We start from the raw sequence: 27,655 nt of genomic DNA, 5'->3' as shown, positions 1-27,655 counted from the left end.
TAGCGCTCATCCTCAGTCCCTATTTCAGGAGAGGCGAGGGAACACTATTGAAAGGAACAAGGTTCAGTACCTGCAAACAAATAATAATAACATAATAACTTGCAGTAGTAACTTGTTACCATGGAAGGAGCACCCCACTAACATCTAAAGTCTAAACCGCCACGCGTCACCTAGTCCTTATACTTGTAGCAGACTTACATTTGGCCAGTTCGGATCTGTTCTTAGATTCCGCTTTGTCCTCCATAGGAACCCAAGAAAGATGTTCTAAAGTGGGAGCTAGTTTTGTAGTTTAGACCCTAGCATGCTGACCAATGAGGCAGGCGAGACCAAGACCAAGACTTCAAATGCATAAGTGTATTGGTCTTATGGACACAGACATATTTATTTCCTGCTGCAAATGAAATGGTAGGTTTTTTTTTCTGTCAACAAACTTGTAGTGGGTTGTTGTATTCAATCTTGGCCTCTGTATGTTCGGGTCTTGACCTGGTCTTCGCTATAACACCAGCATAAGGGATTTTGAGTGGACTACCTAAATCGAGACCAAGTCAAGACGAGAGCATACCTCATAAGGGGCGAGACCGGACTGGACACTGAACCTGTTAGTCCTTCTGCCATTGTAAATCCAAACAAACCTACAGAACCCCACCTGAAATCCTTCTGAATCTCGCTCAATTCCAAACAACCTCTCTTCGTCTGTTTCAGTGTTACCCTGTTTACAAATGGTAAAAGCATGTTATTATTGATTCCATTAATGTTATAGTCAGTGCTGCCTTGACACTCGCAGTCACTTCTCTCTTTGCCCCTCATCTCTGACGTCAACAAGGGTTTTAATGGGCACAAAGATCGAATTGAAGTGGTAGTTATTCACAAACAAAAGACTAAATTAGTCAGGAATATAACACATTCGTGGTCTTGACATTCAGTAAAAGCCAATGAAACAAAGACCTTGAAAATGTGAGTACTACGGCGCCAGTCACAGTGAATTTACTTGGTTCATTTCCGCGGCATAATAAAGCTACGACAGTTATTTGCTTTGGAGTGAGTAGCCTTCGTAAGAAAAGACATTTGTGGGATTGGTGACCCTGTCAGTCCCCCCTTGCTCACCCATACGAGCCACAGAAAATGAATGGATTAATGTTCGACGCATTCTGTTTCCCTTCCTTTCAACCAACTCTTGGAGCTGCCAACAGTTCCTGGTCTCCCCCCGTGGTCGGTATTCCACTCCTTTTTCTACTGGAACAAAGGCCAAGTCACTGCCAATCCCCACTGCGCCTGGTGGCCCGGTGAGTCTGGGCCGCCGAGACCTCCCTCGTCCCCTGGGAATCTCCATCCAGTCCCTCACTTCATCCTCCTGCTGTTGTCACCCAGTGGGACCGCAGGGCTCACCGGACCCAGATTGAGCCACTCGAGCCCGTCTGGCCCGGCTCCAGTCCTCCTACAACACTAATTACATCTCAAATGGTAATAGATGAGGCCTAGTTAGCGGCTCGCGCTCCCTTGAAAGATCGGCAAACATACATCAGAAGGGCCACTGATCGGTCTGGGCGCCGCCCCCCCCCCAAACCTCCTTCAAAGGCCGGACTTCACAGGGAGCTGGAGGCCCGGTTGGCTAATTACTCCAGCAGTTTCTTGTTGCTTGAAGGAGGCCGACAGCTTTTCAAGCATCACCGGCGCCGCTCTCTGTCAGGCACGCCCTCAAATTCAAGCTGCCGCGCGGGCGTGCTAAATCTATAATTCAATGATCAAATTAGCTCTCTGTCTATGAACCCCAAGTGATGACGGTGCAGAAAGCTGACGCTGAAGCCGGCTGTCATGACGGTTGTTACGAATGCTGACGGATCTTATGAAATCCAGAAAATATCTTGGCAACCGACCGTCTAGAATGCTGCAATAATAATCCATTCTGAATCCATCTGCGTCCTCTCAAGTGTGACATCACTTCCCACAGAGGCGTGGAAATGTTATCGGCAGAGCCACAGATTATATTCATATGTTTATTTCACAGCCTCACCTGCTGAAAGCCGCTGACAAAAAAGATTTATCACCATGAAATGATGCTGCCGCTCAGGCTAGTTATAGCCTCTGTTAATACAATATATCGACGAGGCTCTGCCTCGGTCCTGATCTCTATCCGTTCATATTGGTGTCTTGGCTGTCGTCGTTCTTTAACTGATTTAATTCCGAGGAATCGAATTAGATTTCATTATCGTTGGTGTTATATTTGCCAGCTGCTGGAAATGAGATGGAGTCAACAAGAAGATTCGGTGCCGCTCTAATTGCAGTGTGGTTTACTGCCGGCCTGTTTGCCTCCATCGATCCGCTGCGAGAAATAATAATAAAATGGAAGCAAAGCGATGCGGGGAAGGAAGAGACGGCACGCGAGCGAGACCCTTGTTACTGAAGGAATGATGTATTGATCGCGTCTGACAGGCTGCTGCGGACCGATCAATTGTGATGGGCGAGAGGATGCTGTTAGGAGATTCTGGCGGGTCGGCAGGGTCACGCAGACAACAGCCGATGGTGGAGGAATGGACTCATCAGGAAAATGTGCGCAGGAAGATGAATGATGTTTGTTTGCCATAGAAATTATTAAGTGATGCGAGAGACAGGAGTTTTATTAGCACAAGAATGCTTGACCTTCAATAACCCTGAAGGAAGTAGACGTGGTCAGAACAGTGTCGGAGATGGAGAGGAGGGAGGCAGCCAATGAGGTCGGTGGATGTGGTAAACATGGCAATAGGCGTGGCTAGAGAGGGTGAAGTGCAGATGGCAAAACACCGGACGGAAAAATAGATTTTTCACTAGAAGTAGGGATTATTTTAGGGCCAATATCGATATCTTGTGGCTTAGAAAACTGATCTACGTTCTTATACAGAACGGTTTTATTGTTAAAGCTGGACAGAAAAATGTTGAAAAATGTCTCATGGTAACTATTTTTTAAACATACCCAAACTAACCACAGAAGGCAAAATTAAAAAATCTATTTTCTGCGGTAGCCCGATAATGACATGAAAATAAAAACAAGTTTGAAATGCAGTAGCTGTCAGTTGCACAAATGAGCGGCAAGCTACATTTTTCACACAAGAGGCACAAATATCAGCCAATATGACGGAGGCCAGTGCCGACCACTAAGTGAAAAATGGCCCGGTGAACTTCTAATTTGAAGCTATCTTAAGTTATGGTTTTGCAGATTTTGAAATAAAAGAAATACTGCATCATGTCTACCGCATGCTTAATTGGCGGTAGCTTCTTAGCTCAACTCGGGGAACTAGCTAGCCAGTGCTAAATGCAAGTAAACAATAGAAACTATTGTAGTATTGGCTGTCAATTGTGTGCTATTGAAATTGATATAGAGTGAACCTTTCCATTACTGTGTGTGTTGTGCAAGAGCAACACATTCTCACTCCTAAGGCGTCAATTTTGCGGTTGTCATGGGGACTTTTCGTCCGATATTGTCGCAGATGTCAGCCTTCCCTGTTGCATGTTGATGCATTACCCTTTTCAGCTGAATCAAATGTGCCTGCCAGTGTATTTTGTGTCATCTAAAATGAATTGTTGGGATTAAAGCAGATGATCGTACAGTAAGTTCCCATTGCCTGACATTACCTCCATTGCTGTTTCGTATATGTACTGCCTTATCATCATTTGCTTGACTCAAGGAACTAAAAAAGTGGGACTGAGAGTTGGTTTTACGGTCCCGTGGTACTATATATACCAAGTGACAAGCTCTCTATGGCTACCCTACCGTTTTAACATATTCGACGGCTGGTGAGCTAGTGCCTACAGCATCAAACAACTAGTGAAAGGAGAAGCCTTTCAGTTTAAAGTGCAACACGAAAGGCTAACATCTGCGTCAACATGGGCCAGAAACAAAGGAGTGAGGATGTTGGCGATAGAGCCCACTGACCCGTCTTAAATCTGACTATTTATGGTGTTTCAAATCCTAAAAAGGTACCTATAAATATGTGGTCATAAAGGTCTGTTCTCTCTTCAGTGTTTTTCTAGTTCAGTTTCATATCCAGCTCAAACCTGCCTCCGTTCCCACACTGCTCCCATCCCAACCTCATTATTATGGTTAAATGTTTAAAGCCACGTTTGCAGCCAAACCATTATCTATTCAAAGTCATAATAACACATAATGTATGTTATGTGCCGCAGCCATTATGTCGGCGTGCAGGCGCTCAGGAGTGAAAAATGGCGGTGCTATGAAGACAAACGGAATCCTTATCATCATTAATAAATGGATGGCGCTTCCATCTCAAAGCGGGAAAAATGGAGTGTAATAATGTCGGAGATACCGTCAAGTGTCGGAGCGGTCCAGCATCTATCAAGAAAGCTTTTCCCCCGATCTCCCCAGAGTCCACTACTCTTGGCCCGGCCCAAGCTAATTGATAGCCTGCACATTAGTTTGAGTCAGACATGAGTGGCTGCTATTAATGAAGGTGGAACTTGCTGGTCTGACAGTGAGGTGTGGGCTCGTGGGAGAAGGTGATGTCCAGACAGAAGTGCTGCACAGTAGCCATCGCTTGGCCAGAAGACTGGAACCAAAACACATGGAGTTCAGCTGGGACGCGTGTTGGGCTAAAAAAAAACCTCAGCAAATCTGAACATGAAAGGTTCCACTTTGAGGTTTACGCTCCACATCAGCGGGTCCGGCCCCATTTGCATCTGCCCTGTGTAATTGCCGTCTTTAATGGCGCACACATTTACAAAGTATTGTCAGCCATGAAGTGATTATGGTAATCTGCCAGTGCAATTGAAAAAGCAATTTTAACTCCTATTTTTTTGCTCAAATGAGTTGATCGACTTCACTCATGTGAGCGGCGGGGAATTAGCCGCCGCTAATGACGGCTCTTTTGAGTGTTTGCGTAGCAACATGTGCTATCAAGTGGGAGCTGAAACGTCAACAGAAACTGGAAGACAAGGGTGGAAAAGATGGGAGTCGTCATCCAGGACGGAAAAACTGAAAAAATAGAAAAATACCGAACTGCATAGGCAAAGTGTGGGACGTGGGTATCGCTATCAAAATGACCTTATGTTCTCGAGACCGACAGAAAACCACCTGAAACAGGAGGCTGCTGTCAAGATTTACTGTAGAGGGAGACGTGGCACCAGACCAAGGAGGAAACTGACAAAATAAAAGTTGCCTGCAGAATGTCGTGACAAGGGCATGGTACTACTGAGAGCTACCTGCTGGAATAAAAACTTTTGGATTGACGAAAATGGCAAGATGGTCTTTGGGTTATTTAAAGAAGTGGAATATTACCTTTTTGTGGATAACTGTATATATATATAGTTTTTTTTCGGTTATATATATATATATATATATATATATATATATATATATATATATATATATATATATATATATATATATATAATTAAGATAGAAAAATATAATTTATTGCATTAAACATATGATAAAGTAAATTATAAATATTAATAATATCAATATGCGTAAAATACTTTTAAATGTGATTTTTTTTTGCAAAAAATCATAAAAAATTGAATCAGTTAAATGCAAGTATAATGAATACTTAGACAGGATTTGTAATATAAATCATTGACAATGAAAAAGTGCGACTGAACCTTCCCTCTGGCCCCAGCTGGCTGGGACAGACTCTTACCACCCCATCCAGATCTACAAGAGGTTTGAATGCAACAACATCTCTGCGTTCAAATGGACAAATATACTACTTTCACCATTTCTCCAGCCTTGATCTTCAGAGAGCACGACTCCATGCGATGGCTGAGAGTCCACCTCCTGACCTCACTCTCAACAATATACAGTAATTACGACTTAAGTCTCCCGCTGACCAAATGGCCTTCAAATTATTTCAAGACACAGCTGGGAAGTGGTTAAGATTTTAAGCGCCATTATGTATATTTCCCTGAGCCGACGCGGCTGAGGGGCGGGGGGAGTGCAGGGGTCCGTGCCGAGCGGACGGAGAGGAGGCAGTCATGCATGAGTGCGGCTCCTAGCTCATCATTTAAGGACCTCTTTTTGGAGGAGGGAGCAGAGGAGGAGGATGTTTTCTTGTGGCTTGTTTCGCTTCAGACATCTTTTGTTGGGAATCCATCCCCACTATCATGAATCCAGGCTGAATAGCAGAGAAGATGAGCTGCAGATCCGTTTGTCTCTCTACACTATTGATCTTTTATTCTTCACTCCTTCTCAAGGCCGGACTTCTTCTGCCGACCAGAAATCAATGTGATCGCTAAGCTAGTCACTTATTTTATATTCAATAATGCTAATGCAAATTGAAATTGATCAGCCGATCCATACTAACAAAATGCTCCGAGTCACCGTCATTGGGAGGTTTTGCTGCTCTGCTAAACGACAAATCTTCCTGCAGCAGACAAATATAGCACCTTGAGCGAGTCTCGGCATCCTGACAGTGATCGGCGCCATCAAAGCGCGAGACGGCACGTGAATACAGAAGCGGCTGTTTTTGAAGACGACGGTGTGGCGCAGGCTTGGAGTGCACGGCAGCTACAGTCGCTCTCTTCTGCTCTGTTATAAAGCTCTGAGAAACTAAGGTGTTTGAAGACAAGGCTCCTGTTTTCACCACGTCAATCACCCCTAAATTCTTTCAGCCATGTAAAACTTCGACAGACATCATTCCTCCTTTAGGTGTCACGCCGAGTTCATACCATCTATACATCACAGGCGAAACTTTTTGAAACGCTTGACAGATCCAGCTGTGGGTTGTTTACGCCGACGTTAGATGTCAACATCAGTTCGAAACTTGCGCTCTACGTTTTTCTTCAACTGGATGAAAAAAAAAGAAATGTTTTTCGTACTTTTAAGTGATGTTCAACAGTTTTGTTGATGTAAATTCAACTTAAACTTGTTTCAATTTTGCCACAGATAGAAAGAATTTTAGTTGGAAAAGTGGATCCAAACCAGACAAATACAACAGTGCCACAACTCACTGTTAGCAGACTTTGCGTGTATTCATAGAACTGAAGTTACTTCCAGGTACCTCAAGATTAAAGTCACCTCTACTTATGTGGCTTAAAAGGACCGATAAAAACATCTATACTCAACATCTATTCTCTATTATAATAGCAGGATGTATCAGGAAGCGGAGTTAAGATTGAGTGAGCTGAGAGTTCTCTGTGCCTCCTGGTATCTAACGGCATCATGGTGTTGTGCGTTATTGCTGTGGGAATTCACCTTTGCTGAAAGTACCACGTCATGAATTTACACGCATTTGTCTTGATGAAGCTTCCTACGGAGAGCACATTAACCCCGACCACATGATCACACTAATTATCCCGCCCTAATTTGCCTGCCAGGCTGTGTGCGTCCAGCAGGGGGCGCCACGCCCGCCACGAAGAAATTGCTAATTGGGTTTTACAGCGACCAGGTTCACAACGCTCTCTCATTACCCAGGGGGCCGTGCGCCTGCCTCCGTCTCCAGATGTAGCGGGGGCTTGGTGTGTTGTCGTGTGCTGCTGCCACAGGTATGCGCACCTCTCTCATGCAAAGAAGAGTCCAACAGCTCAAGTGGGGCACGTCTCGGCATTTAACGTCCACCCCAAATACAGACCCCTGTCTCCCCCTCCCCTCCTCCACTCCTCGCCGCCTCTCCTAACAGCTCCCCAGAGTCCCGCTCTCTCGGGTCAGACATGACGATTTCAAATGTCAGTGTATCACAGTGACCTTTCGGGGACCTGGAATTAATCAAAGAAAAACGCTATCTTTAAATGAAAACGGCAGGAAGTGTCACCTTTCATCTCGTATTTGGACCAAAGGCGTTTTTCACAATTGAACTGACGCCCTGAAAGAAATGCCACAAACCGGCTGAAGTCACTGAAGCCACCCATCATAATATGAACTAAATGAAATAATAACATTGGATTTGCAAGAAAGAATTCTAATATAAGTGAGGTGTAAAACTGGAAAGTGTAATAACAGATGCATGGCTGTGCTCCTCATCTGTATGTGTGGTTCAATTCAGAATAATTTTGAGATCCAGGCTTTCCAATTGCTTCATGAAGAAACCTCCAGCAGCTCTTCTGAGGCCAGCTGAAGTCTCTCCAGTCTGTCCTGGGCATCCTCCCAGTTGCACCTGAGTAAAATTCCCAAGCCAATTCTATTCTTGTTGCTGAAGATTGGCTGTTCGACCCTGAGTTTCTTTCCATGCAAAATTCCGGAGAAATGAATTTCAGTTGTCTTTTGGCTCAGCTCTTTCGTTGGCACATCTTTCCCTCACTCCTGACCAAGACCCTGAGATGCTTAAGGAGATCATCTCCCAACTGTTTCTCTCTTGCACAGTCAAAGTAAGCAAGGCAGGGCTTGGTTAACAAGAACTGAAGCGTTTAATCGACCGCTTTTGATGCCTGGCGTTGTTATTATCAAGTTAATCGAAGTAACAAACAGCATAAACCACAGTGGGATGTCAGGAGGCCTGTCTTCCTCTCAAGTCGCAGCATCTCTCTCCTGATCATTATCAGCTCCTTCAGACTCACAGAGCAGATTCCGCTTAATAGTGAGGAGCAGGTGAAACTCACCGGGGACTTTATTTTCTCTCATTCTTGGAGAAAAAAAAGGGCGTCAGTATCAAACCGTCATGAGCATAAATCCCCGTGACAAGCTCCTCCCCAGTTCCGGCTCGCTGGTTAATTGAATTATTAACTAGTTACCAGGTGACGTCCCGATCGATTCTGTCCGTGCAGCGGCTTGTGTTTTATTTTTTTATGATTCCATGCAGCTGGGGATCTTCTTCTGATGAACGTGTAGGTGGGGGGTGAAGACACGCTGCAGTGTCTGTGCCCCGGAGAGCCGTCAGATCACTGCGCCGCTGTTCAGCCACTGCCTTGTCCTTGCAATGTAGGTCATCGGTGCCCTCTGACGAAACCTTATCCCATCTGCAGTGCAGTCGATACTGTTGACAGAACTCGGAATAGCTTCAGATTAGATGTTGCCTCATTAGCTTTATTCCTTTGACTGAATCATGTGAAGGGGAGAGGAGATGTCTTCAGTGTGGCTGCTGCTGCTGCTGCTTCGGCCCTGCCAGTGGCTTCGTGACTCACAAACAGGAGCAGACCAGCGACATGCTGGAAGCTCGTGCGCACGGGAACAAGCCTGTCTGTTTAAGACTAGAGGAAACTCAGGGTTCTAAATGTGCAAAATGATGACATTGACTTGTTGGAAATCAGAACTCAACTGAAGATCATTTCCTGTTTGTCATCTGTCGTGCATCATTTTGTTGAAGTGGGGAACTATGGCAGCCCATACATTAGCTTGACAAACCAAAACTAAAATAATAATATACTATCACCATAACGCATAGAAATAACCCTGTAAATAAAATGTAAGTCAAGAAACTTAATAATATATGTTTATTCTATAACCAATATCTTCAAATGGTTTAAAATAGTTATTTAAAATATGTTTAATGTTTTTCAATATATTTGTCTTTTTTATTAAGTCATTAAATACAAAAATATTAAATTAAATAAAATAATGACTGAACTTTTTGGATAAAAACATGAAATAATAATAATTATATTTTAAACTATGTATCTATTTAGGTTCGTAAATATATTTAAAATTCTCCCCAAAATTCAAATGATAAAAAAAAAAAAAGAATTATAGAATGGAATGATACAATCAAAGATGCATATTTAATCTGTTGTTAAAAATAATTCCACTTCATTGAATTAAAAGCTGGTTGGAATTATAGCATTTAAAGTAGTGCATTGTCTTCTTGGCATCATCATGATGACTACATCAAAAAAGTTGCAACTGCAACTGTATACAATATCATCGTGTCCAGTTATGCACCCTGAAGACTAACAAGCTCACGGATGTCGTAAGAGACTGGACTGCTGTATGAAGAGGAAGTTGGAGATCTGAACTGTACTTTAGCTGGTCGACTGATCGCTGAGTACAATAAACAAAACAAGTGATGCTGTCGCCGAAACACACTGGATATGACTCAAACAGATACCTCCGAGCTGCAGTGTTCCGGCCAGTGACGTCCCACACTATGGTGCGTTTACATGACCCATCCGTACCGAACCCTCACACGCTCACCCCACCAGTCGCACAGCAGTTACGTAAGCCTGGTGTGAAGGTATATGCAGCTGTATCCAGCCAGTAAGCTGGTTACAGAAGCCAGTAACACAATTACTCCACTGTAATATAATCCACTTTAAACTGGATGGGAAGTAGCGAGTGCTGCCTTCTGGCGGGTTCCCTCATTTGGCACAGGACTTCAGTGGCAACCAGCTCCGATAAATCAGACTGGTCGGCTAAACTGGTTCGATAATGCCATTGGATGTTTGTTTTTTTTTTCTTGTTGTTGTTATTTGTTTTTTTACCTTCGCCAAGGAGGTGAAAAGAGCCTCAGCCGTCTGTCTGCTGCCACCTGCTGTCACCTCAAGCTCATTGCTATCAATAATATTTCAAACGCAGAAAAATGTTTATGGAAGCCACGTTATTGTTCAAATTATGTTGGAAATAAAAGAAAAAAAAACAATGTAATAAATTATTAACAATATATTTTACTCTTTAAAAAATGTGTATATAATATAATTTTAAATAATTCAAGAATGATTTGTTTCTAGCATCTTAAAGTATAATTTATTATATTTGAAGGCTTAAAACAATGCACGCGTAAGTACTTTCAAATGTTATATTTGATTTATTAAAAGGAAAAAAATGCAGTATTCCTCAAATTGATATGAATAAATATGCGTATCCAGGTCTCATTCGTAGCTCTAATCAATAAGGAGTAGTATGTTCATAAAAACTGTGAACTGCTAACACTCAATGAAGCTGCTGTGTGAATCTTCATGGTGACACTGGAGGCAGAAATGCAAAGCGACGACAGAGGTGTTCGTCTCAGTGGCCCCTCACTCCTCTCAATCCCCCTAATGGCCTCCTCAGATCATATTTTCTTCAATCAATAGCAGCTGAAAGGAGGGATCCCACACCTAAGGACACTTTATTCCCCACTGTACATCACAGGTGACACATCCTCCACACAGGGAATCATCTGGTTCAGACTTTAGCGTGGACTTTAAACTAATTCCAGTATACATCACATGTAAAGGTCCGTTTCACAGCGGGAGATTTGTGAGCAGGGGAAGGTTGAGGTCTGTCAGAGTGAGCGTGCGGCAGAGGAGGCAGGCCGTTAAATCACGCGCGGCACAGATGCAGAGACATTTAAAGAGATTTATTGATCACTTTATAGATCTTAACTCCAGAGGAAGAGAGATTTTTTTTGAGCTGGGTGCGGGGACGACCTTTACGAACACCCTCTGCTGAGGATGGGATGTTTTTATACATGTCCTGCGGTGTATCTCAATGTGCTTTGTGATTGAGTGGAAAAAAAGCAATTCTCCATTTAGGCAAAATGTGCATTAGAAAATTCCCTTATGTACAACTGGTGGCGCCATCATCCCCCGGATGCTCCGTGTACTTTATGTGTGTCTGCGGGACGGTGATTGAATGCAGCACATAACAACTAAATACTCTCAATAAATTGCTCCGGTGCTTTCGCCTGCTCAGCAAATCACAGCGAGATTAGGCTCACCTAAGTACCGCACACTCTGGGCGTACACAAACACGCCGATGACTGTTTGAAATGTCTGCAGCAGAGTCTGTCAGTTTGCATGCAAATCAGCCGCCCGGCAACTGCGCTAATAGCAAACTGATCACTCCGCGCTGCAATAAACAGAATAAGTTGCCCTCGTATGCGGTCCATTAGCGTCGATGCGCATCAGCACTGCGCAGTTTAGCTGGGAATTTATTGTTATTGTGATATTAACATCCACGTAATTCATATTTCCAGAGCAGCTCGGAGCAGAGAGGATTTAGATTTCCGGGCTAATCGCCTGTAGCGCCTGTAAAAGTTTGTGTTCAAACTGTGAGAGAAGAGACAAGCTTCAACCCAGGTTGGACGCTACAACGTAGCTATGCCAAACTATGCCAAACTCTGCCGATAAACGGCTTCCCTGTGCGATCCAGCACAAACTGCATTCTTCTAAAGGAACTCAAATTGTTGCGCTACACTATGGGACCAGGGGATGTGGGCCGTTTTGTGCGACAAGTTTGCAACTTCAGTCCATACCAGCAACTTTTGTCAACTGAAGTTTATGTAATGTGAATTTACCCTAAAGGCCCATTTATGCTCAACACTACATACAGATCCGGATCCTTGTTCATCGTATTTCTGCACGTTTCCCCAAAGCTTAAGGATACGGACCAAACTGTGCTGTACCACTGAAAACCGTGGCGGCGTTACATAGCTCTGAGACATGAAGAAGACATAACAATGGCGGAAATTCAGATGCGATATATTAAATAGCCTCACTGACCCTCGCATCCTTCAAGGCTGCCTCCGTTTTGAGTTACATTATCACTTCTTTACAGTCGCTATGTTTGTTTTGGAGTTTGTCTCTCTCTGCTCCCCCTGGTCGATAAATTGGTGAACAGCAATACCAACGCAAAGAACTCATGGAAGCATGAGATCAGTGACGGTGACTTTGTTTCTGGTACAATTTTGTACGTACTTATCAAGACCTACACCTCATATCACAGAATAAATAACAGCCTCCACTCTGGTAAGTGGAGTATTCCATCACTTATTGACTCAATACATGTCCAAAGGCCTCGAAAGCAGCCAACTTATGGATGAAACTCCAGGTCTTAGCTAGTTCTTAGCCCTACGTTGGGTGCCAATGTCTCAGACAGCCATGTCACTGCAGGTTCTCTACTCAGACAAACACGCACCAGTTTAAGAAACACGGTGAACTTCCTCACCCATTTTCTCATCACACCACATCAAGTATCTCGCAAGCTATCGCCTATATGACACGACATCGCATTCGGTAACACATACTGTTTGTTCGCCTCGTGGCCGCTAACTTACTGGCGTAGTGACCAGTTATGATCCACAGTCCTCTTACATGAGCGTGTTCTTGTGTTGGACATCACTGCTTGATGTGCGCGACACATGACTGCACAGCGCACATGGGTGGGGCTGAGACAGCTCCCTACCCCCCTCCTCCCACCCCACACACATCCTGGTCTGAGGGCTACAGAAAGACGATGACGCTGAGTAAAGCAAACCGGGCTGTTTACAGCTGCGACGCACTTTGCAATCATCAGCGCGGGCGAGATAAAAGCTGCTCAACTCCAGCGGAGAGCTTAATTAAAACAGCGCCGCCATCGCCGAGTGACACCTTTTATAAGCTCCTAACAGCTCTCCGTTCCCCGTTACTGCCAATCCAATTATAGAGCAAAACAATAAAATTGACACCGAAGGAGCTTCAGCAAATAGCCTGAAAAGAAGGCGGGGGCCGGTACGGGGGGGCTTGAAAGATTATAGGAAGATTCGTGAAATAGACGACAAAAGACGGCTGCGGGGGTCCGTTTTCATCAGACCTGGGACTGTAGTGATGGAGGAGCTGCTTCATCATGCGTGAATGTTCGGACAGGAGGAGAGTGGACGTGTGGACATGGTGTCGCAGCTGGAGACGTTACAGTCAGCGGCATTATCCGACTCTCCATGTGGGTTTTAACGTAATAAATCAGTCGCTGCTGGTGGGAGGGAGAGACGTGGTCGGCAAATACTTGTCTGCATAATTTGAAGAAAAGATTAAATCTGCATTACTGGTGATACATTATTACTCTTCAGCAGTTTAAATGTCATTTTAAATGTCATATTCATGGCTTATACAGCTACATACTTTGAGGCTTCTCTGGCCTGAATTCATCAGGATGAAGCGTGTGGTGAGCGCTCGTTGTTTTGTTACGGAGCGCCTCACAGGGGTGGAGACTGAGGGAGGTTTGGATGGGCGGAGTCTGAGAGGTAAAGGTGGGGAAGTTCGTGAGGGGGACCGGAGTTGTTCAGCGGTGTCAGAAATAGCGTGGACAGGGATGGATTACGCAGTTAGCCACGTTTGTTTACGTCCTCCCCGTATAGTGTTCGGGTCACGGCGCCAGATATGGATCATGGAAATTTATGAATGGATTCAGAATTGTTCATGTATCCATATCGAGACCTTTGGTGGCAATGTTTGTGGGCAAATGTGAGCGTTTGGTGTCGCATTTGACTTCATCTCAACAAGGAGGGACGAAATATGATGTTGCACATGCCACGTGGACGGGTGGGCGAAATAAGATGATTGGTGGAGTTTGCGGGAAAGTCGCTCCGATTGGACAAAATTGCAGAACTCGCAGGGAGTGGTTGAAATTGCGGTAATAGTTGAGATCGCAATATCATGTCAATATATATGTCAATGAGCGATACCTGCTGTCTTTAGTAACTGACGTTTTTTTTTTATTAGTATGCAGCTTTGAATTATATATATAAATTTATAATATATATAATATATATGTATTATACACTTTACATATTGTTTTTTTTTTCTTTCTTATTATTTTTTATGAGTTGTGTTGGTTATGTTTAGATTAGGAAACTACGAATTCCTTTGTGTTTTAGCAGCATATCTGCCAGTTTTTAAACATTATAAAGTAGTGACTTGCATCTTCTGAGCCTCAAAATATTTCACCCAGGAAAGGTCACAATTTTTTTTGGTACTTATGTATTTAATACAACACACTCATTAGTCATTTCATCCCAACTTGCATTCTTTTCTTTACCTCCCAGTATCTGTTATTGTTGGAAAAAAAATGAATATTTAGAGGCGTATTCGTCCTTGTAACTCCCTTAACTTATAATCATCTATCAAACCCTATTTACACAAAGTATTTGCAACTCAATATTTCCTGTCCTGATGCTCATAAGCGAATAACTGACCCTCGCTCATGTTGCTGTGATCCAAACTGACGTCTCTCCAGACAAACCACCGGTTACAATATACCTCTTAGGCATGAAAGCGAACTCGTGGCACTAACACTCCCCAAATTGTTTCACAGAACGTTAATCTTGATAGCCATCACAACAAGAGATTTTCTCCTGCAGGCTGCGAGGACTTTCTTCCACTCAGCACTCGCCTGCTCAGTCTCTCTGACATTTGATTCTCGGTCTGACATTGATATCGGTTATTTGCCCGAGTGCACATCTCCTCCGTCTGTGACGGTCCTGGACCCACCTGCTCCGTCAGGCGTCTGAACTGGGCAGGAAATCAATCCACGCTCTCTTTTCTTCTTCTCCTCCCTTCACGTCTCGCTCCCCCTCCTGGCTGTGAAGTGTCCGTTCTGGACTGAGCGCAGGCGTCGGAGCCTTATCTGAGCCGGCACAGAGGCACATTCCGGACCGAGACAACGAGGGCGCGCGGATCATTTAGGAGTCAAATATGATTTTAATTGTGGAATTTGTTAATGACAATCCTGCGAGAGTGGAAGTTGGAATGCACACGTGGATATTATGCAAATGTATTCCATTTTATAGACAATTAAGTGATTAGAAAGCTGTCGCTCTGCGCTCTCTTCCGTCTTGTCCTGACTCCTCTTTTTCTTTGCTTTCCAGCGTGTTACTGTAATGAAGCCATTACTTCTTCAAGTGAATTCTAATGAGTTTTTAACTAACATTTTAATGAGCTATATATTACCATAAAACATGGATTAGGCAAAATTGAATCGCGCGTGTGCACGTGTGTGTGTGTGTGCACGTGTGTGTGTGTGAGGGCTGTAAAGGAAAATCTTCATTAAGAGTTCATTATATTGTTTCTCAGGAGCAGAGCCGTAAATATTTTTTCGGGGTCCTGGATTGGTGAGTGGAGCTGCCGTTGTGGGGTTTTTTTTGCGCGGTTAATTTGCAGCCCGGGGCCACGCTGGGCCAAATGAGAGAGGCTGTTTGATGAATGAGCTTTGAAAAGAGCCGGTGTTTAAATAAGGATATTTGTTTGTCAAGTCAGTCGGAGCTTGAATCCCAGCGGGCGGCCTGGGTGTGATGGAATTCGCTCCTTTCCTCTTTACCTTTTCAGCCCCACCACAATGAACCTCTCGCCATTTCGTGTCATAATAACAGTGAAGTGATAGTCATTTCCAAATATATTTGTGTCTATAAAGTAAATACATGTCGTACAAAACTTAGTTTCATGTGATTATAGGTGTAATAAAAGGTTGGTTTTCCCGTTGTGGCTTCTTTCAAAGTGTGTTTTTGCCATCTGTCGTCACGGTACAACATGATTTCACCTCAACATTTATTTACTGGAGCGTTTCAGTGAAAGCAACCATTGAAAAGTTCTAAAACTAATTACAGTTTCGAGTCATTAGCTCAAGGTCCAACACTTGAGAGGGAGCTCAAAACGGAAAATGCTGCCGCTCACGGCCTCCAGGCTTTTCACCATCTTCATCATCCAAGCTTGTGTGAGATTATAAGAGAAATGTCTTGAACATAGATATAGACAAGAATAAGCATGTTTGATATACATTTTCAGTGAACTCTTGTAGCTTTTACATTCCAGGGTTTGAGAGCGGTAACTTTGACGTACATGGTTTCACTCACCACTCACTTTGAACGTCCTCCTTCACCGGTGACTGATTCCAACAGAACTTATGGACCAGCACATTTGACTAGAGGCGATCATAAGTTCCATATCTGGTAGCTTCATGTGTGAACTGGGAGCTTTTGGGGTAACAAGCAGCCTGCTCAATAGTCCTTGAGATCTTGAATCACCGCAGCCTGCAGTGTTTAGTTTGGAGGGTTCTGATCCCATAAAGCAGTGTTCGGCGCCTACTGTTGTCATAATTATATGACTGCAGTCTTCAGAATCGAGGCCACTTCCATCTGATATGCCTCACAACAAAAGCTATTTCTTCACTTCCCTCTCAGGGTCTATTAAAACTTCAGCTATCGACAGTATCGCTCCGCGCCATATTACCTCTCTTTACCTCGACTCCTCTCCATACTTCTCACATCTTATCTGGAAAAGTGACAGTGTTATTTACAATCCCTGAGCTCTGGAATCCCAGATAGGGAGAGCGGTGCTGCAGATGATATCAGCCGTGGTCACGGTCCGCAGAGAGAGCGATGGGATGCGTGCGGCTTCATCTGCGGAAACTCATCTGCAGTCAGGCAGAATGCTGACAGGCGGCTGGAGTCGAGGCGAGGCGGGGCGGGAGGGGGGTCCACATGTGGGACGGCGTGAAGAAGACGGAAGGAAAGCAAACGACCCTGTTGGGGCGGGCGAGACAGGCCGAGAGGTAGTGATGAGCCGTGCTAATGATGAGAGTCTCGACTCATTTCTCCGAGGGAGTAGCGCCGTGGGCACTGCCAGGCGGCCATATTTTTGCAGCTGTTTCTCTGGTGTGACCTGCAACCTCTTAGCAGGGTGGATATATGAGCGAACCTGGTGCGTGCCTCCCTGCTGAGGGGGTAATTTCTGCCTCTGGATGGAGATCAGAGGTCAGCTCTGGCCAGTGGGAGACAGAGAGGCTACGTCTAGACAAATGGGGCTCATCTTCGCTCTCAGTTCTGTGTTACGGGGTGCGGCATTATCCCTGGCCTCGGCGTGGACAGTAATACAAAACATCAATGACAGGACATGGAGTGGATATTGTATGTTCTGTCAAGTGACATATATATCGTCTCTCTTCTCTGAGGGCGGAATTGAAAATGGTTGTATTGTAATAGCACTCCGCCGGATGAAGCACAAAAAAGCACTCGAATGAAATTATATTATGGCTCGCAGCTACCTCTCCACAGCTCTTCCTGGCCGTGTGTGTGTGTGTGTGTGCGTGAATGGTTTATTTTCTAATCAGTGTGTGGGTAGAAGGTGGTGGGCCCGGGTGCTGGGTATTGCCCCGGGCTTACTTGCTGTTGTAATCTCTCTTTCTGTTTCTTAGCCTTCTGACCCTGGAGAATATCAATGAAAGCAAGCAGGGTCTTTTTTTTCCTGCAGTTAATGTGGAGGATAAAGTAATAACAGCCCCTGCAAACATACACAAACACATTTGCGGTATTAGATACCGAGCCCCGCAGCTTTTTTTAAACAACGCTTTGTCTGTGTTGGTTTTTTGTGAGGATGGTGTGAGGAAATTGTGGCTTTGAGTGCAGATGTAACAAAAGAGGGGGGATGCTCATCTTAACGTGGTCATAATGTGTGTTTTTGCTGGATGCAAAAAAGCCCCCAAAACCGCTTTGTGTAGCAGAAACTGAGCATTCATAGACGCTCTCCTTCATCAACAAGAAACACCTTTGACCCTCCCTAGACTGCTGTGTGTTTGTGACACCACATGTAGTGTAGCGTGGTCATTGAAACCCTTCTGTCGTAACACACCTATGTTCCCTTTCACCAAGTAAAACATGGCTGACTCTATTTAATGCTTCGGTGAGGTTCCTTTCATTATGTTTTATATGTCTAAAAACATCATTGCTAACTGTTGATTTCTGTTTTTTGTTCTGTTTGGTGTAGTGCAAATCTGAGGGCTAACCTTGTTAACCTGCTGAGTCATCTGAGACTCAGACTAGAGCATCTACTTGGATGACTTGGAAAGCATCACAAATAGCAGGCAGTTTTCCACTGGGTTTATCATAACCACCTCCTTGACATGAAGTAGCCAAATTGTCTGCTCTTAGTCACATAGCACAAGATGCTAACAAGAAATCTTGCTTGTGGTTGTTGGACTTTTAAAGGTGTCTATGCTGATGCTGACCTTACAGTGCATCCCTGTACTGAACAACAGCTAGTCTGTTGAACATAAAATGAGATGACGCTCCTGTTAGCTTCTCTAATTGTTCTTTGTTAGGAGCCGCTATCAAAGACCAACAAGCTCTTTCTCTAAGTAAATACATCTGTGTCTGCTTTGTCTCTTTTTTTTTTTTGGCAAAGACCGCCGCTCTAATCCCCTTCAGCTATTTCACATTACAAGTTGCAGCCTGACTCCCTCCCGCTGTAAGTTCAAGGTGTTGACACAGGGCCAGCAGAAAGCGCTGCAAATTCGCTGAGGATGCTGCTACTTCTTCATTCAAATCGCCGCACTCCTCTGATATTGAGGAACTAAATCATTTTCGTTTTCTGATATGAGCTAGCTCCGTAGCCCCCAGCGCCACGGACAGATGTGCCGCTGTGGAGGGGTGTAGATGTTAAAAAAATATATAAATATTAATCGCAAAAATAGGCAGAGTTAGCGGCCTGATGGATCTCCACGGGAGCAGAAGTTGCCTCCTTTTTTCCTGCGAGTTGCTAGTTTACTCTATGAGGAGTTTGAATTGTGGTTTCGGCAACGATTTCAGCGTGACGGATGACATCTATGACCGCACACACTTGTCTCGTCATGGCTCACGTGGGTCGATATTGATAAGATCACAGTTCACAACAGTTCACTTAATATGTAGCATTCTTGCTACGTCTGTACTTGTGGTTGAACTTCAGAAAGATGCATGAGTCAGAGTGAACGTTGGAGGCTGCAAAGTCACGGGCATCGTGGCATTTAAACAAGCTAAGCTGCAAATATGAAACCTAATGTAGTTCCTGCTTTATACAAGTTGTTGTCAGACACATGTGACTTCAACCTGAGTAACATTTGTGGGCATGTATTTAAAAAGGAGTCAAGATACATAGAAATCTAATGAATGAACATACTCCCATTCAAACTCTGGGTTACTCATTTACCATATGCCTTTATTGTGAACCATTTTCAAGCTACAATCTTTTTGAAATAGTGATATCACAGTTGAATACTTCTTTCAATAACTGTGCATCAACCATTAGCATTGTATTTTGTAGTAGTGTATTTTAGCTGCGCTATAATGTATCACTATTCGACATAGCCGTGTGGATGCTACATGTCTATTTAGCAATCTAGTAAACACAGTAGCGGCAATACTTGGTGTGTATTTAGCTTAACGAGGCATAGTAGCATTGAGGCTTAGTGTCATGTTGTTCACTAAGCAGTGGAGTATGGATGCTACGCGTATATTTAGCAACAGTAATCTAAGTTTCTGTTGTACTTAGCGACAAGTTTTTGTCCGGTTGTTTTTGTGTGCATCTCAGAATGAGGTTGAAAAACACATAGCAATGTTTTTTATGGTGTTTCTTTTGTCCTCGGTTCATTTCGCCCAATCCTGCGGGTGCTAGCAACAACAAATAGAAAAAGGTGGCAATTAAATCCAATTTGTGCCGAGAGACAAAAGGCGGCGTGTCGGGCTGCCACCATTTTAAACGGCGGGACTTCTGTTTAATATGGAAAATTCAGGGAGTTTGTCAGTGGTCCCGGGCAGGGGGTCCTCTCCTCTGCTGGCTAATGACCGTGTCTCTTATAATGTCCTGCATCCTGTTGATGCTCTTGTGTTTCATTGAAATTCATGTCACACAGAAGTAATTGATTTGAAAGCTTCATCTTTTTATCCCCTCATTCTCCTTGGTCTAAATAAATAAATAAATATAGACAATATCTGGGTGGAGAGGGTGAGAAGAGGGGAGATGAGAGTGGCCCAGGAACAGTTATCCCCTCTCGTAATCCCCAACCCTACCTCTCATCGTCCCCTGCGCCACATGAAATTTACATAAGCACCAGCGTTTGCCCTTTATTTAACCCTCCTCAAGCGTCTTCAAACATCCTCCATCATCTAAACATCTCTTGGTCTTTTTATATCCGTCAGAAGCGGCTCCCTGGCTGCTGCTGCACGGCCCGACGAATTAGAGCCGCTAACGTGCAAATCCAAGGATTAGATTTGGTGTAGGTCGAGTGGTGAGCGGATCCGTTTGAGTAGGCGCAGCAGGGAAAACAACCGCGTTGACCCCTACTTTGTATCTTTAAGCCCACTTTCAGCGTATTTTGTGATCTCAGAACGGTTTGCGTGCAGAGAAATAAATAGCTCAACTTGCTTCAATTGACTCTAACTGCCCCAAAACATTGCTTTGTAAGTATAGATGGACATTGACTGCGTCCAGTTCCAAACTCTTTCAGTAATAGCACCTTCAGTCAGGTTATCAGGGGGCTGCATCGAGCTGTTTCTCCTGACTTGTCCTGAAGAAAACAACATGGCACATTGTTTTCATGTGACATTTAATAATTGGAGGCAAAACCGTCTTCAACTTAGCAAATGTTTTTAATGTAGCCATTAGCATAGCAGTTTTCCTATCCACTAGGTCCACTTTGGATTCTACTTTTTTTTTCCTTTTAACATTTTAAACGGTTATCAGTGTCTACTAAAACCAAGCTGTTCCTCTGAACACCTGAGGGCGTTGAACTAGATGTTCCTCAGACCACCCACCGCTAAAGTGTGGGCTCATGTCTGTTCCCATACATGCCAGCAAAGCAAAACAGTGTCAGAGCGTGGCTCCTACATGTGAGCGACGTGGAGCTGGAGGGCATTCTCCCCTCTGTTTGTTCTGCTGCCTCCACTGGGACCTTCATTACCTCCAATTAGCTTTCTCTTGTGCTTGCTCAGTGAGACGAAGCTGTGCATCCCAATCCAACCGCCGCGTGTGTTTATTCTTAAGGTGTAGAGGCCAGGTCGGTGTTTCGCAACAGCTGTAGGACTGCGGTGTTTATGGCTGAAAGTGATGTTGAAAATACTTACCTGCTAGCTTGTCGGTCAACTTGCTAATGTTTCGATTTTCCACCAAATATAAAGTGTATCAACACATGCAGTAACAGAACTCTCTTTCCCTCTCCAGTGCTGCGAGATGACTTCCGACAAAACCCGACGGACGTGGTGGTGGCAGCAGGCGAGCCGGCAATCCTGGAGTGCGTTCCCCCCAGAGGCCACCCTGAACCCACCATCTACTGGAAGAAGGACAAAGTTCGAATCGAGGACAAGGATGACAGAATCACAGTGAGCACCATTACCATCCGTTAAAATAACTGCTGCCCTGACAGTGACTGCTCTGTCTGCGGTATTTTTAGCACGTTGGAATAATAAAAGACGTCAAGCGCACACTGCCTTTTACATTTCCCCGTGATGATGGTTTCTAACTACGATCTGCTTCACAGTTCCGAGGAGGGAAGCTAATGATCTCCAACACCAGGAAGAGCGACGCCGGCATGTACATCTGTGTGGGCACCAACATGGTCGGCGAAAGAGACAGCGAGACGGCACAAGTCACCGTCTTCGGTGAGAAACTGCGGGTGGAAAAAAAAAAAAGTGACGTTCAGCCTCAATACTTGTCGGAAAATTTGTCAGGCAGAAAGTTGGACATAATTAGTTTCTACTTTAGCAAGCTACACATTTACCTTGAAACGCGTTAGAAATTCAGTCATGAAGCTGTCAGGGTGTCGCAGGGCCAGGCGTAATGAATAGGTAGGCTAATTAAACCTCCGTTTCTGTAGCGCTGAGCGAACAGGGAACGTGTAATGAGTTTAGTCGGGGGCCTCGCACCTTTCTGACACTTTTAATATGGACATTAGTTACTGGACATATTTATTGCTGGATTTCTGCAGATGGCCTTGAATGGAAATGGTCCATCTGGTCCAACAGGCGCCTCATGGGTTCATGTCGCTCTGTGATGATGTCACGCTGCTTCCTGTTGTAACAGCTAATAGCAGAAAACTGAGCATTTCAGTTTGGCGAAAGACAAGACAAGACTTATTCACTGGGAAACCTGGCTTACTACCTATATTTCGGGTGAATCAAGCACCTTTGGGGCGGTAGAAAACCAATATTATATTGCCATCTGACGTGCGTAAGGGTGCTCCATGTCAGAGCTACTTCGCCTGTAAGAAAGTAACTACAATGTCATAGAAGATAGGTGGAGGAACTCGAGCACGTTGGAGCTTGAGATGTCATGCATATTACGCCCTCACAATAAACAGTGGTCACCATGAACTGCATTGGCACCGTTCCTCTAACTCCCTCCTCCTTTCTACCGTCAGAGCGACCGACGTTCATCCGAAGGCCGATCAACCAGGTGATTCTAGAAGACGAGTCGGTGGAGTTCCGATGTCAGGTGCAAGGAGACCCTCAACCCAATGTGCGCTGGAGGAAGGATGACGTGGACGTTCCTCGTGGAAGGTAGAAAATACTTCATTATTTCATGTGGAACAGAACTAGCACGGCACAGCAAAACCATTGTCCACTGCAGCTCAACAACAATGTGTGTCTATGTTGAAGACTTTTACATTTACTGGGATATGCAGTAAATGACACCCCTAAAAAGACAAGTATTTATATTTACACTTAAATGTGTTTTTTTTATTATTGCTTAAAATCAGTCACCCTTTGAAATTCTTTATTAATATTTAAAGTAAAAATTCAAGAAAGTATTATAATACTGTAATTTTTTTTTAAATTCTAAATGTATATTAATTTTATTTAGAGTTTTCATTTTATCTCCGATCATAAAGAGACTAGTATTAGAATTATTATTTAACAAATTTTAGTTTATACATCTTAATTACATTTGTAAAATTATAAATTATATCAATAAATAATAACATAATTAAAAATTTAATAAGTAGTAATAATAATAAAAAGTAATGATAATAATAATAATAAAACGCACAAGATGTAGTATGAAATTAATATAACAATAGTATTCATGAAAGAAGCTAATTTAGCCCCAGAAAAATTATATGCTGCATGTTATTTATAGTCAAAGTAGCGAAGGAAACTGTTATTTCTCCAACAGTGTTGGCCTCAGCACAAAAGTAAAGCGGGCTCTCACTCTTGCTGTCAAGCAGCAGACACTGTCTGATGTCAAGCCCGAACCTGCATGAAAGATAAATAGATCCTGAAGCAGACAATCAAACGTGAATGGCAGGTATGTGTGCGGCGACTGACAAACAGAGAGGCCTGACATGTTTCTAAACAGAGAGGACGAGACAGTGAAGGGCGGACATGACCCTTCCGTGTCTGGAGCCACGCAGGTGGAGATGTCCAGTTTGCTCTGCTTCTCCACTTGTGAAACAGAAGCTGATGTCAGAAGCAAAGTCTCTAACTTAATAAGTCCCTGACTGCTCGCAAAAACCCGTTTGATGAAGTAGTGAGACGGTTCGGTCCTGGACTTCAGCGGTGTCACACCCAGGACGCGACTTCAAAGAGACCAGCGCTGCTTCCTCCGCCAGCGGGTCGGTCACAAAGCGCTCGGATCACCTCGTAAAAAACACACACTCACTGGACCTGACATCTCTCAAGGCTAGCGGCGGAGCTCAGCGTGGGTGTTTGTTTGCGCCTGATAAGGACTCGGTTCACTGGGCAGTCGGGCATGTTTGCTGCGCCAAAGCAAACACATAAAAGTCTGTCAGTGAAGCCTTGGACAGGAAGTTGGCTCGGGAAATTAATTTATTTTGTCAACTCATTAAGATTTATATCTGAGGTGGGTGAGTGTTTGGTGCTGGCGTCCTCCCATACCTTTCAACTGCTTTGTTTTCTCTTCTGTAGCGCCATCTAGTGAACCTCTGCAGTGGCTATTGATAGGTGGAATGATGAGAAAGAAGAGGAAAGTTGACCTGTTTCTGCTGCCTTGTTTTAGTAGTATAGATGTCGCAGCTATGTTTGGCCAAATGGGGACACCCTGGAAAGCTTGCTGGTCCATTACAGGTCATAAATTCAGATGATTTTGCTTGGATAAAGTGCATTTACCTTGATAAAGTTTGAGATACAAGCTCTGAGACAGAGTTGGGCAAAGAGAGAAGAGAAGAGAGGAGATGAGGAAAGCACCCAATGTGGTTCAAGGTCATGGTGCATGGCAGTGGCAGTGAAACACATGCTAACTTAGGTTCAAGTTTGCATGTGATAGGTTCAACACATCTCCGCAGGGTTAGCTTGGCTGGCTCCTTGTCCATTTTAGAATCCACTTTCAGATTTCAGTGGCCTCACGAGAGCTGTTGTTAGTCAAGACCCAAATGTTGGGGTGACATCGCCTTCACCGTAAAGCCCCCTCGACTCTGGAAGATCCGAAACGCTGGACCGTACTGTGTTCCCTCTAACGTCTGGCCTCACTGAGAAGGTTTCCAAACCACATTTGGACACACTTGTGCATGTGAAGATGCTCTATTTTTAGCTTGGTCTTTGCCAGTTCTGCTTTGTCAGTAAAGCACTAGAAAAGTGCTGTATAAATAATGGTTTAAATAGGCTAGTTTTCTCATATATTACTGTTATTATCTTGTGCTAGCACAAGATCTTCTCATGCCGTTCAACCTGGTCAACAGTCTGACTCATGCTGCATTGCACCGTGCGCGGTTTAGCCCTGCTCTTAAATCAATGAGTCAGACTCATTTTGAAGGCTAACGTGTAACAACTGAGATGGTTGATCCACCCAGACACCGAAAGTCCAAGGCAGTAATTTAGCAGTCATCTGTGGATGACTCGACCTCCAGGACGTTGAATGAGCGTCTACATGCGCCGCTCTGTGACAGACTGTCTCTGGTTTACATGAGGCAGGGAATGTATTCAATGATATTTGAGTTGTCGGTAAAACCAACCACGGAACCCGAGCCCCCCCGAAAGTGAGTTTGAAGCTCTAAGGTTTGTGCTTTACTCCGGATCACATGACCAACATCAAGGTCAGGTTATTCGCAGCATGCAAATTACTTCAGTCTAAATTTACCACTCACCTTTACAATCTCGGCCCTCATGTCATATACCCACCTTTTTTTTTTTTCTTCTTCTGTCTCCACCTGCCCTGAAGTGAGCCGGGTTCCTGTCTGCTGAGCAAAATCCATTTATTTGTCCTTCAGTTCAATCAAGAAACTCCAAAGAGCTAATTAAAGTCTGTAAGTCGCAGTGCTTCTCATGATGGAGCCGAAATTATAGGAGCCGAGCAAAAACAGAGGGGAGAGGCTTTTTTGCTTTTACGGCGAGAGGGGGGACAAAAAAGGCACATTTACGGCGAGCGCTTGAAATTAAAATGACCAAACCTCCTCTGGAGAAATAAATGGACCCTAATTTGAAGCTGGAATGATCAGAATTATTCATTCGCCGTATGAAAAATGTCTTTGCAGCACGTGAGGTAAAACTCGGAGGGGGCTTTTGTGGAGTCTTGCTTTGGATATTCAAATCCCTCCATATTTTTGACTTGTTAAACTCTCACTAAAGGTTTCCGAACCATCAGGGAGGAAGTTGGTGGCACCTTCGAAAGTGATGCAGCTCACTAAGAATTCATTTTTCTAAATCAATATATATCTGCAGAACCCCTCTTTGCACCCCCTCTTTCTCTGATTGTTCGCCTCGAACCCCTGCACGGGCTCCAGCGCCTCATCAGAACCCCTTTGCTCCATCAGTCCTTCAGCTCCATCCCTGATGACCTTCCCCGCTTGTTCAACATTCAGCAGAAGAAAAAAAAATTCCTCTGAGCTCTCTCAGGTCTGATGTGTGTTTGATGGATATGTGTGTAAAGTTCTGTCGGTGATCTCGAGGCACGTCGCGGCCATCTTTAGCTGACCTTCTCGTTTCAAACAATTCCACCTCAGCAAAAGGAAAAGACGACAAACAATATTTTCTGCCTCCATTACTGTTCCATTAAAAACCCTTTGATATTATCAATTCGTTCTCCGGTTTATCAGATTTGAAATGCTGGCGTCTCTTAAAAAAAAAAAAAAAAGGGCTTTGATTTTCCAGGAAATCATGACTGCCCGCTGGCACAGGTCCAAGTCAGCGAAGGCGTGAACGGTGCCAGCCGGCCGTGCCGCTCCGGTTCAGCTCCTGTGAGAGATATGGAAAGTGATAGTGGTTAATTGAGTCTCTCTCAGGGGTGACAGGAAGTGAACACAGGTACGATGCCAGCTCCTTTTCATCTGGTCGATGTAACACTGCTGTCAAGCGGTGTGAGACAGGATCAGGATGAAACGGAGCAAAGAGGAGAATTTGTCAAAGTAGTGGAGCCAGAGAAGAGGGTGGAATTGATGCCCAGGCTCTGAACCCTTCTGCCGACCGACCGCTGATTCAGATACGGTCTACTCAGGTGGAGCGATACGAACCACTGAGGGATCTGGTAACTTGAAAGAGCCACAGATGGACGACTGAAATCAGTTAGTGGCTGTATTGTTCTGAGGAACTGAGCCACATTCCTCACAGAGAGGCGGCAGACAGCCATCTTTGTTGCATGTTGACACATTAGGCCTTCAATTCACCCGCGCTGTCTCAAGACACCTTAGGCAGTAGTTAAACAAAAACAACCCATCCTCAGGAAAGTGGACTTTTGCGCACTATACTGAGGCCAAAGGCAGCCATCTGTGTTGCATGTCGACGCATGGCATGGGCTTGAGTGTAGCGTGTAGCCATATGAGGTGCTACATGTAACGTTTGAAGTCAAGTAGTAGGGCTATTTCACGACAGCAAAACCCCTGGGCCCTAATCCCGACCTCTGTTTTAGGGTGTCGCCATGCAATGTGAAGGGCTAACTTTTGAGGCGAAATTACGTTTGACGTTTTTCACACACGTTTCTTCTGGGCTGCAAATTCTACAGCCACCTAGTGGTCACGAGCTTTGACGATTACTGATATAAATGCTGTTTCAAACTATGAAAATGCATCAACTTATACTGTGAATGTGTGGGAATCCACGAACCTTTCGTTCATTCAGTTTTCAAATAAAATGATTTGTTTTTCTGTTTTTCCCGTTTTGAAACAAAATACAGAAAAAAACACGAAAAACGTTATGTGTACAAGTTGAAAAAAAAAAAAAAGGAGATAAATTATTTTATTTTGTTCCCGTAATACCCTGTAAAAATGTTCCGTAAAAATATTTCCTGTGGAATCGGTTAGCTTCTCGTCGGACCGAACTGGAGTGAGTGTGGATTAGTTCAGTCCACCCATTTTAAAAAGATCAGCTCATAGTAT

At 44.1% G+C, this 27,655-nt stretch overlaps 1 protein-coding gene across 4 annotated transcripts in view; it reads left to right on the top strand.

The window, feature by feature from the left end:
* The window catches only part of robo2 (roundabout, axon guidance receptor, homolog 2 (Drosophila)), a 317,321-nt gene that overhangs the window by 230,297 nt on the left and 59,369 nt on the right, over positions 1-27,655 (top strand). For all 4 annotated transcript variants that reach the window (XM_053872787.1, XM_053872790.1, XM_053872789.1 and 1 more), the window contains exons 3-5: positions 21,556-21,713; positions 21,872-21,992; positions 22,751-22,889. In XM_053872787.1, the coding sequence (XP_053728762.1) occupies positions 21,556-21,713; positions 21,872-21,992; positions 22,751-22,889 (418 nt within the window). The remainder of the gene's footprint in view (positions 1-21,555; positions 21,714-21,871; positions 21,993-22,750; positions 22,890-27,655) is intronic.

Source organism: Synchiropus splendidus, chromosome 8 (assembly GCF_027744825.2).
Source record: "Synchiropus splendidus isolate RoL2022-P1 chromosome 8, RoL_Sspl_1.0, whole genome shotgun sequence".
NCBI lineage: Eukaryota > Metazoa > Chordata > Actinopteri > Syngnathiformes > Callionymidae > Synchiropus > Synchiropus splendidus.
This window is presented reverse-complemented; position numbering and strand designations above follow the sequence as displayed.